The 11539-nt window shown below is 47.0% G+C and overlaps 1 protein-coding gene across 1 annotated transcript; it reads left to right on the top strand.

The window, feature by feature from the left end:
- Nucleotides 1–8394: 8394 nt before the first annotated feature.
- On the top strand, nt 8395–10772 carry GLOTRDRAFT_133745 (cytochrome P450; the record flags this gene model as incomplete). Its single annotated transcript, XM_007872713.1, has 15 exons — nt 8395–8439; nt 8492–8799; nt 8848–8882; nt 8933–9013; nt 9073–9140; nt 9202–9258; nt 9309–9400; nt 9461–9542; nt 9592–9619; nt 9678–9760; nt 9804–9875; nt 9938–10319; nt 10367–10514; nt 10562–10646; nt 10698–10772. 15 exons carry the CDS (start codon nt 8395–8397, stop codon nt 10770–10772), a joined length of 1641 nt encoding a protein of 546 aa, XP_007870904.1.
- Between the last annotated feature and the right edge of the window lie 767 nt (nt 10773–11539).

The raw sequence follows: 11539 nt of genomic DNA, 5'->3' as shown, positions 1-11539 counted from the left end.
TCTTTCTGGAGAGGAGCCTCAGAACTATAAGGAAGCCATAGAGTCTCCCGATGCCAAGGAGTGGAAGTCAGCAATGGACAAGGAGTTCGAATCTGTCTCAGCCATGGAAACGTTCAAGCTTGTCCCACTTCCTCGGGGACGCAAGCCTGTTGGTTCACGTTGGGTCTATGCTCTGAAGCGAGACACCAACAATGTGATTACTTGATATAAGGCTTGTATCGTTGCTCAGGGTTTCTCTCAGATTCCTGGTGTCGACTTCACTGATACCTTCACATCCATTGCGAAGCCGGAGTCCATCTGTGTCATCTGTGCTCTTATCGCCCAGCTTGGTGGTGAGATTCATGTTGTGGACGTGGATACTGCCTTCCTCAATAGTGAAATGCCTGAGGGGGAGTCTACATACATGAAGCAGCCACAGTGATACATTGTTGAGGGGAAGGAAGACTGGGTCTGGCGATTGAAGAAGGCACTATATGGTTTGAAGCAGGCTGGTTATCTTTGGTACCAGAAGCTCAAGTCTATCATGCTTTCTCTTGGCTTCAAGGTCTGTCTCTCTGATCCTTGCATATTTGTCCGCAAGACTGGCTCGGAGTTCTCCATTGTCACTGCTCATGTCGATGATCTTGGACTTTTCTGTTCTTCGACTATTGAGGTGACTCGTCTCAAGTCCCAGATCAAGTCCAAGGTTTCTATCAAGGACAGTGGCGATATCAGCTCTTTGCTTGGTGTCATGGTTACTCGGGATCGACAGGCTGGTACCATTTCATTCTCTCACTGCCATAAGATCGGCGCCCTACTCAAGTCAGTTCGACTTGAGGACATCAAGCCACTTGCTACCCCCATGCTTGATGGCGAGAAGCTCTCCAAGTCTGATGCACCCTCGTTGCCCAGTTCATGTCAAATCCAGGCAGACGTCCCTGGAATGCTGTTAAGCATATCCTTGCGTACCTCAAGGGCACTCGGGACTTGGTTCTTACCGTTGATATGCACAGACACACAACAATCACCAAGGACCAAAAGAAATAAACCTAAACCCCGTGATATGGGTGAAGGCGGTCCGAGACAACTGAAGGGTATTAATAGTTCGAGGGGGAAAGGAGGAGTAAGATGCCGTAGGGTAGTCCGTAGGAAGACCTAGAAAAATAAAACAAAACCTTGACGCCTGAAACAAACACTAATGGACGCTCCGGAGTATTTATCTCCGAAAAGTCGCAAACAAAGTCGCAAACCACGGAACCGAGTGTAGGTTCGGGCCCACAGGAGTAGAAAACGCTAAAGGGACTTGTTTAATTTTTATTTCGCTATGTGAGACGCACCGGAGCTAATTGAATCGATGGCGGAGCTAATTCACTCGACGAGTCAGGCCTATTGGCAAAGCTAAGATCGGTTATAATTCGCTAAGTTCGACGCTTTTGAACTTCTCGGGTTGCTGAGATCGTAACGCTAATTCTCTGAGATGGTGAAGTCGAAACTTGTTTTTCTGTATGCTACTTTGTACAATTTATACTACAGGAATGGCTTTGCGACCGTCCGGAGATAAATAACAAATAACCGCCGCTACCCACAGGATTGCTCAGCACTTTCCTCCGCTATACCATATATCATACGACTCTCTTGCGCTCCCACTTGCTCTTTCCAGCCCCTATAGGTCGCCTCGATGCTTCGCCACCTGACCCAAGTGGTCCCATCACTCCGTGCGACACGCCGGTCACGTGTTAATTACCTCCGGCCGTTTGCTGACTGATGCTGACCTTATGGTGACTCGTATGTGTCCGCACCTTCGGTATCTTGACGGAAACGAGGGGGAGTGAGTGCTGGAGGGTGGGCATGAGGAAGACGCCCCTCGATAGAAGTGTCCGCGGGTCCCGGAGCTAATGCAGCTAGAAGTCGCATTGGTTAAGTCACTCCGGAGCTTCGGTGCGCGGAGATAAATCGCGGAATGGGTCCGAGTACGCCTCGAGGATGTTGGGAAGTCCGGAGCTAAATAGAAAAAGTCTTTTAGAGCCCATAGAAGCCTAGAGGCGTGCGAGCGCTGTGTCGAATAAGCTCCGGGCGCTTGTATGATGTGCTGAATCCGCGTTTTCGGGGGTCAGACGATCCTGAGGCTTATCAACGACCTTGCCAATATTACCAGTATCTCAACGAATGGACAGTCAAGAATGCCTATCCAATTCCCTTGATCAGCAAAATATTGGAAAAGCTACAAGGGGCAAAGGTTTTCACCAAATTGGATGTCCGCAAAGGCTACAACAATGTCTGTATCAAAGAAGGTGATGAATGGAAAACAGTGTTCAAAACCAATCATGGATTGTTTGAACCAACAGTCATGTTCTTTGGTCTATGCAATTCACCGGCAACATTCCAGTCGATGATGAATGAACTCTTCAAGGACATGATTGGTAAAGGATAGCTTATCATCTATATGGATGATTTCCTTATCTTTTCCAAGACAGCTGAAGAAGATATGGAAAGCACAAAATGGGTTTTGGCACGATTACGGGAAAATGACCAGAGTTGACTTCACACACTTAGGCCTCACTTCACATGCTCTGGACCTCTCTTGTAGGCCCACTGTAAGATATACTGTATGTACTCAACAAATTGTTGCACATCAAGGGTCTGCTTGGTCACCGGAGGTTGGATCAGGTAGATCCCCAAGGTATGGCGAGGTTGGACTTGAAATGTCCTGAATTATCTTTCTCACTCAGGCCTTTATTGCAATGAACCACAGAGACCTTGAATTCTATAAATTGAAAGCTCACCCAGCATATGAATAGATGAGTTCATGGCCAAGGTAGCGGGTCCTATCACACAAGTGTGGCCTTACAGCCTTATGGGTTAAAAGGGACTTGACTAGTCCTCTTATAAGCATCCTCAGAGTATACTTCTATAACATATGTTCCCCATCTCATAAATACATTGTCCACATGAAGTCTCTCAATATCTCAATGTTACACTCTCCTTTTGGGAATTGTGGACTGGCACTTCTGCCACTATAATACACATAGAACTACAGATTCCATGTCCCATTGCCCGCAGTGAAGGGTCACTGCTGATGGCTGTGGTTGCTGCTACTGAGTGGACTTTCAATCGTGAGAGTTGCCACGGAAATCCCCAATGCAATGTTAGGGATGCCTTGGGCCTTGAGTTTACAGCTCATTTCTGCTCTAAAAGGTTGCTGATAGCACTCTAACAAATTAAAAGTAAATGTGAAGCTATGTAAGACCCAACATAGTTTTTCCCTGTGAGGAAACAAGTGAGAGTCATAAAACATGACTCTAGCATTCTGTGCCCTCTGCATATACCATATATGTGAATATGAGTGTCCATCCCTGAGGTGCTTCTGCAAACAAATAGGTGTTCTCCAAGAGATAATGCATCATGTGAGTGTCTCCTGTGTTTGGCCAGTCCCCAGCCTGGTCTTTGACTGGGGGAAATTTTTAAATTCTACATGTCCCAAAGGTGTCACCTTTTGGTCTGATAAAATTCAAATCATTAAGTGACAGACAATGCCTTAATTGCAAGTAATAATGCTTGTCATCTAAATGCCATGCAGCTGTTTGATGAATTGACTACCCAGCCAAAGGCTCAGATGACAAAATTGGCTTTTGTGCTGTATGTTTTCAAAACTGTACAGCATAGCTATTCCAAACTACCCTCCAAGTGCACAATGAATTTATTGGCATTGGAAGGGCACCACAAGGGGTACCAGATGCCCTGAAGGGTCTGTGGCAGCAAGAGCATCAGCCACAGTAGCCAGACATGGGCACTGCCACATGGCTCTCTGGGCCAACCATGATTTTTCTTTTTCTTTTTTTTTCCTCACATATCAATAGCGAGCCGCGGGAAAGGGGACCTAAGCAACCTTCATGTAATTACAGAATGCTGTGCCATGGTCCCACAGATACCTGAATACAATACAATATCATGCTTGAAAAGACAAGAAGTTAGTATGTTCTACAACATGGTGGCAAACACATGTATGTGTAATTTGCAGCTGTGGAACCTTCTCAATGTGAAGTGGGGTGGGGTAATGATACTTCAGTCTTGTGCCTGTACAGTCCCAGTCATCAGCAAATCGTCCATGGCTAGTAGTGGCTGGTGCATATTCCAGTTATTTTAGCATGTCTACAATCACATTACCAGCCGAATACCAGACTTGTATTTATGACAAGCTAACCGCCTGGTGACATACACTTACCCGAGGACTATCTTATCATTCTATATATATATATACTCTTAGCAACAAAGCAACCACTGGCACCTGACTGATGTGCGTTGCCTCACGTGCTAAGTTCAACATGTTGGACTTTGAACTTGACTTAAAAGTGTGTTGCAGTTCAACTTTGTTGCCCTTCCCCTCTCTCCCTCGTATCACGAATAAGTCCTCTCTACAGCTCTCACATGGCTAAGTCCTAACACTGGTGCCTACCTCATCCTCTGTAACTCTCCGCAGGTAAGTTTTCTTGTAAACCTGTTGCCAAGCTCCCCCTGAGTACCTTCCTACAGCACATGTATGGCTGGGTTGACGTGACCTAGAAGCAGCCCTCATTGCATCTCGACATGTCTCTGTTGCAGGTAAGCCATTTCTGTGCCATACTGTGTGCACATATTCATAGAGGTTCTTAGATTGTTGGAGGAATGAAAAGTCTGGGTCTTGCTTGCTAGGTGAGTCCCTCACAGTTAGTGACATGACTGAGTGTTCTGATTTGTTTTGCAGATTTGATCATGCTACTGCTGCCGGGTTCTATGCATACAGGATGACTAGTGCACTAGGTATGTCCCTAACTTTATGCCTTTTGATATACACTGATGCAGTTTGTTGTAGTGATATGGCTTTAGGGCAGGGGTCAATCACTGGGTAGTATTTGAACATCTAGGCATAGCAAATCCTGTCTAGTAGCTAGTGTGAGCAATCATATGCTCTTTACTGTGTTCATCAGCCAATGCCCTGAGCCTCTATTTCATTCCAGGGACGTAGAATATCAAGCAAAGCACAGCTGATAGTATGATTATGGGTCAAAGCAAGCTGGCCTGAGCTTGTAATATGTGTAAGTCTGGTGCATATTGTACTTCTTGCGTGAGTCTTACAACATGTGCCATCCAAATGTAATTGCTGGCCTAGCCATCCACAAGTCTGGTACATATTGTAATACTGGTACTTATTTTGATTGATTATATGCTAGCTATATTCAGATACCAGTTACGGGAAATTTTGCTGGTGGTGCACCACATATTACCACATTCGTTAACAGTGTCAAGAATGTCTACTCAATATCAGTCATGCAACACCCTGAAGTATCATGGAGCCATAAGTGCCAATCTTTGCCATCAATATTAGAGGTGCTCACTTCTTCTGAGAGGACTGTGGTATTCATACTACTGTTTGGCCTAGGAGGATTAACATTGAAAGCCAGCATGCTCATTTCATAGTCCGTTGTGGTGCCCTTTGGTTCCAACATGCCTCTGATGTTGAGTAGAAGCCTACAGTGTATGAATGACAGTGCTTGTCAAGGATGAGAGCAAACAATAAATGCTGACCTGGAGCACACTACAATTTGAAGGCAGCGCATCAAGCTAATATTGTAGTCAGTCTGGTGGGTAGCATGGCTTGGGTATGTGACAATACCTTGTAGCAACATACACTAGAGATATTGGTGCCAGAATCCAGATAAGTAAGTTGCACAGGGAGATTGCTGTGGGAAGCTGTCAGGAGGGTGAATGTGAACATAGTTCTTTGAGGCACATACACATAATGACTTCGGATACAGCCAGTGTAAGGAAGGTATTGCCATGAGTTTCACCAGCACTCACCAATGTAGTATATGAAGCCTATGTGAGTATCATGGTTTAGCAATTGCAGGTGTATGCTGGTAATGCATGAAGTACAAACCATCACGATACAACACCTTCACAAAGGAAGTACTGTAGAGAAAGCCAGAGGCTAGTGGACATGTGCAACAACTGTAGCTCTGGCATCACTTGAGCTGCTGAGGACTCACAGTTTCTGACAGCCTTCAGTACTGTTAGACTGAATATTGCTGGCAAGGGATAACAGCATTCAGTATAGGGCATAAACCAGAAGAGTAAAAACATACTTGTTTCACAAACAAAGAAGGGGATCCAGAAGGCTGTCAGCAGTCTGCGGCATATTGGATCTGTGCACTCCGGGGTACAACCAACCATCACGCCAGGCAGCTCATTTGGTACAACTAGGTGGTCATTGTCAGATGAGAACACTTTCAATCTGCACAAAAGGATGGAGACTGACATTGTACAAGGTGCTTGTAAAGCCATACAGTTGTTGCTATCATTGTTGCTGTGGCTGACTTTGGAACCATAAGCAGAATCTGATTTGTTGAAGCACTATGAGACTTACCACAGACAGAAAAGTCAGGATGAAGAGCAACATGAGATTGTTCCGATACAGAGCATAAGTCCTGAGGACCAAGACATCTGGGCAGACAGGATAAATGCTATTATACCAGCAGAAGTCAGAATTACATACATTCCACAGTTCCCAGAGTGATAATACCAAGGATGTTAGGTGCCAAAAATGCTTGAGTACAACTGGTAGTTGTCAGCTGTTATATCATAAATCAAGAAGAACATCATACAACTACATTGTGAGGCATAGTTAGGGTACCAGACAAAATATAGGAGCTGTGAATGGCTTACGCGTGGGGCAAGGGCTGGATGGAGTTGATCTGTTGATTGGCATGCTGAGTAACAACCCGGTGGAAACAAAGCGACCAACATACAAACCAAGTCGAATCCAAAGAGGGCAAAGGGAACATATCGGTTCTATCATGGTGGAGTGATCAGGGCACAATGTGGAGTAATAACGGTACCAAGGTTCCTCACAAATAGGAAAAGATATTTCCCGAAGGATGCCCTAGCAGTCCACACACGTGCCACCTGACAATACCTAAGTTGCACTAAGAGTGCATAGAGCAGCGTTGTTGGACGAACCTCCTCATCGAATGTCAGCATGAGATCCATTAAGAGAATTGTGACCGAAGCAACTGATAAAAACTTCATGAGTGCGGCCTGGGAAGACTATATCATTCTTACTGACCATATGTATACTATCCCAGGCCAATATGAGCATGCACTGCATTGGCATGGGTCAATTAGCTTGCCTTCGTTGCGCGTAGGTCTTGAATAGTGGCGACTAGATCGGTTAAACCTTCAGACATAGTCTCAACGTGGGGAAGTAAACCAGTCTGGAGCGGAGAGGATTTGCAGCCTGAGCGAGATACCTGAATTGGATGATACTCTGCTTTTATAGTTGAGAGAAGGAGCGAGACTCGGACATCACATCTCGGTAGATATCCGAGTCGTGTGTCCATGATTGTGTTCACGCATGGCATGTCAAGCATCAGTATATCGGCCGGATGAAACATCGAATACCAGTCGAAACGTACTAGCCTGAGAGGCCGGAATATTACATTGATATTGCAGTGAAGGGTGACCAGCCTGAGTATTGCAAGACTTCGGATGTCACGTATCAGTCGCTCGCCGTGAGGCTGTTCCGATGTAAAAGCATTGATTGATATCCGCGTCCTGACCATTCATATAGGCAAAATAACGCCACAATGTCATTTCGCCCGGAGGTACAGGTTTACATGCTTGCGACTATTTCCGGGCCACCCGTCTAACGGACGGTAGGGAGCTAGCTGAGCGTAGTTGCGCTCGGTAACATCAATGCTCCCTCGCAAAGACACAACAGGAGAAAAGGGGGGTATTCCTCACGTTTGGGTCTGAGTCTACGAATCACACGAAAGCAGACTAAAATGTTGCAGCGCATTACATGTCGCCACCGTGCCCGGTACGGCAGCACAACGGACTGACAGTAGGGCTCAGCTGGTTCGAATGGGTACCTCTCTGAGTAATTAGATGGGTCCTGACGCCGCTGCCGCCCAAGTACCTTTCTTCTTCATTGGCTATGTCTGGGCCCATCGGATTCGTACGACCGTAAGTACTTGAACGTTGAACTGTCACACTTCAGGTAAGAAGCACGCAAAAGCTCACATGCTCTCACATGCTCTCACATGCTCGCTCTGCTTCTTGTTCAATGAGAGGCTGTGTCTATACTGCAGTGATCGGCCTCAGTGTGAGTTCGCGGGCATATCGGATACGGCCAATTTCAATCCAGCTATTGAATGGAGATTCAACTTACAACTTCCCCGCACAGGAAAGGCAAGAAAGTCGTCTTCGTGCGATATCATAGATGCACATCATGAGGATTCAGTGAAGAGTGAAGCTCAGCCGGATCTACTGAGCATAAAATTATCTTTAGCGCCTGGGAACACTGTGCTTCTGTTCCTCACTGGTGTCGACAGCACTAGTAGCGCCTACAGGTTGCCGTCCACCTCGCTAGCTCAACCCAAGATGGTGCTCTCCAAACTAGCTCTTTACGCCTGCATCGCCGGCATAGTGAGTAATGTCGTCCTTTCTTGTACAAGATAGTCGTTCTAAGTACTCGCAGTCCTCTCACCCGATTATACGACGCGCCGAGCCGACCGTACCTGCATTCGTCATAACCCTCGTCTTGTCGGGGGTGATGATCATCCTAGCCTCCTGGGCCGTTGTCGGTACAGAGGTCAAGACCGCCGTGTACCATACAATTGAGGCATTCCTATCGTTTCTCCTCTCTCTGGCTGGAACAGTCGTGCTATATCGGCTGAGTCCATGGCACCCGCTCGCAAAGTACCCCGGCCCGACTTCAGCTAAGATTACAAAATGGTGGATGGCAATCTGGATTGCCAAAGGAAATCGCCACCTAAAATTGCAGGAGTGAGTTTGAATGAACTATGTCTCGTTCGGCAGCTGACATCTCTCCAGACTGCATGGTACATACGGACCTTGGGTCCGGATAGGTAGAATTTAGCCTTCCTAACTCCCTCAAACACTCTAAATGCTGATTCAGGTCCCAATGAGATTTCTGTTAACGTCCCGGATGCAATTAAACCGATTTACAGTCAAATGTTTAGAGCTCCGTTTTACCAAGGTGATGCTGTTGCACTTGCTCCGCATTGAAGACTCCGATCTGATTATCATGGCCTATAGGAGCACCTCAGGACGCAGATGCTCTGATTACAACTACTGACCGTGATGAACATGCACGAAGACTTGTCGTTAGTTTTAAGACGAGCCAACTGGTTCCTATACTGACAGCCGACCGGATTCATTTAACAGGCATGGAACAAGGCGTTTAGCAATGAAATGGTGCAGATATACCGAGGCTTTGCCCAGGTGAAGCTCTATCACGTAATCCTTTCTCCTTGAGCCTCACCACAAACTAGACTCGTCTTGATCAACTGGTCGATATCCTCAAACAGAAAGCAGTGAATGGCAAGAATATATCGCTCTCGCACTGGATCTCACTGTGGGCGATGTGAGATCAAGTTTATCGTGAACGTATAGCAGCCACGCTGATCTAAATCTTTGCTGGTAGGGATGTAATGGGTGATATGGCCTTCTCCGGTGGTTTCGAGACGATGGCTGCCGGCCGCGACAGTGAAGGATGGATGGAAGTGGTAAGCTGGGGGCGTCCTAAATGTATCAACTACTTATAACTGCTTGCAGCTATCAATGGGTGTACTCTTTGTAGGAAGTATGTATGATTCTTGAACCAACTAATCAAGCTATCAGTTAGTTGACATGTGGATCAGTCCTCGGACAGGTGCCGTGGATGAAGGACGTCATTGCCCTTCTTCCCCAACCAGGGCCAATAATAACATTCCAAAAGGCATGTGTGATCCTTCCTGAGTTCTGCCCTCTGGAACTCATTTTTCCAGTTTTCGGGAGAGAAAGTCAAAGAAACAAAAGCCAAGTCGGCAGGCATGAAGAAGGACATTCTAGGGATTATAGTAAGCATTTGTCTGCTGGCGGATGATGTTTGCACATCCTAATGAATGTTACACTTATTCAGCAAGACGAGGAGTCCGGTGGATATCATCTTAGCGCAAAGGAAGCTTCGGCAGATGCGTCCTTCATTGTTGTTGCAGGCTCTGATACCATCGCGCAGGCCTTAATGGCGCTGCTTCGGTACATAATTGGGAATGGGGATGCCATGAATCAACTCCGTGCAGAAATCAGTGAAGCAACGGACGGAGGAACTGTAGATGTAGACGCCGCAACCCTCACAAGACTCCCCTACCTCGATGCGTGCGTGCAAGAGGCATTGCGACTCGTTCCTCCTGTGCCAGCAGGTCCCCCTCGCTACAGCGGAGATCATGGGTGCGAAGTCCTGGGCAGGTTTATCCCTCCACACACAACTGTCGCGTGCCCGATATTTACACTGCACCGGGACCGTATGTAAGGTATTCCGCACTTTATGCATCGCTGACCATTGACCCAGGCAACAATTTCGCTCGACCCGATGAATTCATTCCGGAGCGATGGCTCCAGTCTTCCAACATCCAGCCGCATAGCAGGGACGCGTATGTCCCATTTAGCTATGGCTCTGGTGTTTGTATTGGAAAGCAGGTGGCTTTGCAGAATATGAAGTAGGTTCTCTTTTCGCGTTTCACAATCCGGTAATGATATGCTCCAGGCTTTTTACTGCCGGCTTACTAAACTCTTTTGACCTTTCCTTCGGGGAGGGATTTGATGTTGCCAAGTATGACGCCTCTTACAAAGTGAGTATAGTTCGTTAGGTCAAGTCAGCTACAGCACTCAAGTCCGAGCAGGAACATAATCTGTGGCTTCACGATTCGCTTGAAGTTCGCCTAGTGGGTCGTGTGAATGGGGGTGGATCCATCTAGCCATAGGAACATTCCTGGTTGTCGTTGTAGATTGTCTCTTCAGTTCAGTTCCGTTATGAAGAAAAGGGTCGATTGCTGCAAGACATGACAGCGTGATCGTGATCGTGGACCTTACATGTCATACCAATATCTCTGTCTGGCATGAACTTCATCCAACATGAGGATGTTTGGCATGTGGCAGTAGTCCATGCTTAACCAATACTTGTGTTCGCCTAGATGCTGGATCTTGTGGTTGTGGGAGGTCCCAGTGTACTCGGCAGTAGTGATGTGCAGGGCCTGGCTTGGCTCGGAGCCCCGGGCTTTGGCCTGGCTTGAGCTGGCTCGGGCCTGTCACCAAGTCAAGCCAGGCCCTAGCGTCTGGCTTTGGCCTGGCTCGGGCCTGGCTCCGGCTCAGGCCAGGGCTTCCATGCTTGGAGAAGGAACGGGTACTGGAGACGTACTAAGTACGGGATTACACACCCTACTTCATCTAATGGCCACTATGTACAAGGTTAGTGATCCTATATACATCTGAAGAGCACAACATGCTCACCGGACTGTGTATAGGTTACCGATGTGCCTCAAACCCGCAATTCTTAAATATGTGTGGGTACCGTAAGCCATTAGAACAGCCCCGTATAGGGATAGAATGCATGAGGTTAAATCCACAACAGGTATGGTGTGACTTACCTGTGATTTGAAGTCTGGTTCAGCTCATTTAGCCAGTGCCACAAAGCCCCGGGCCTGCAGGGCCTGGCTCGGGCTTCGGACAACCCAAGCCAGGCCCT

The sequence above is a fragment of the Gloeophyllum trabeum genome (assembly GCF_000344685.1).
Source record: "Gloeophyllum trabeum ATCC 11539 unplaced genomic scaffold GLOTRscaffold_00019, whole genome shotgun sequence".
Classification (NCBI taxonomy): Eukaryota; Fungi; Basidiomycota; class Agaricomycetes; order Gloeophyllales; family Gloeophyllaceae; genus Gloeophyllum; species Gloeophyllum trabeum.
The sequence above is the reverse complement of the archived record's forward strand: the minus strand, read 5'-3'. Positions and strand labels throughout refer to the sequence as shown.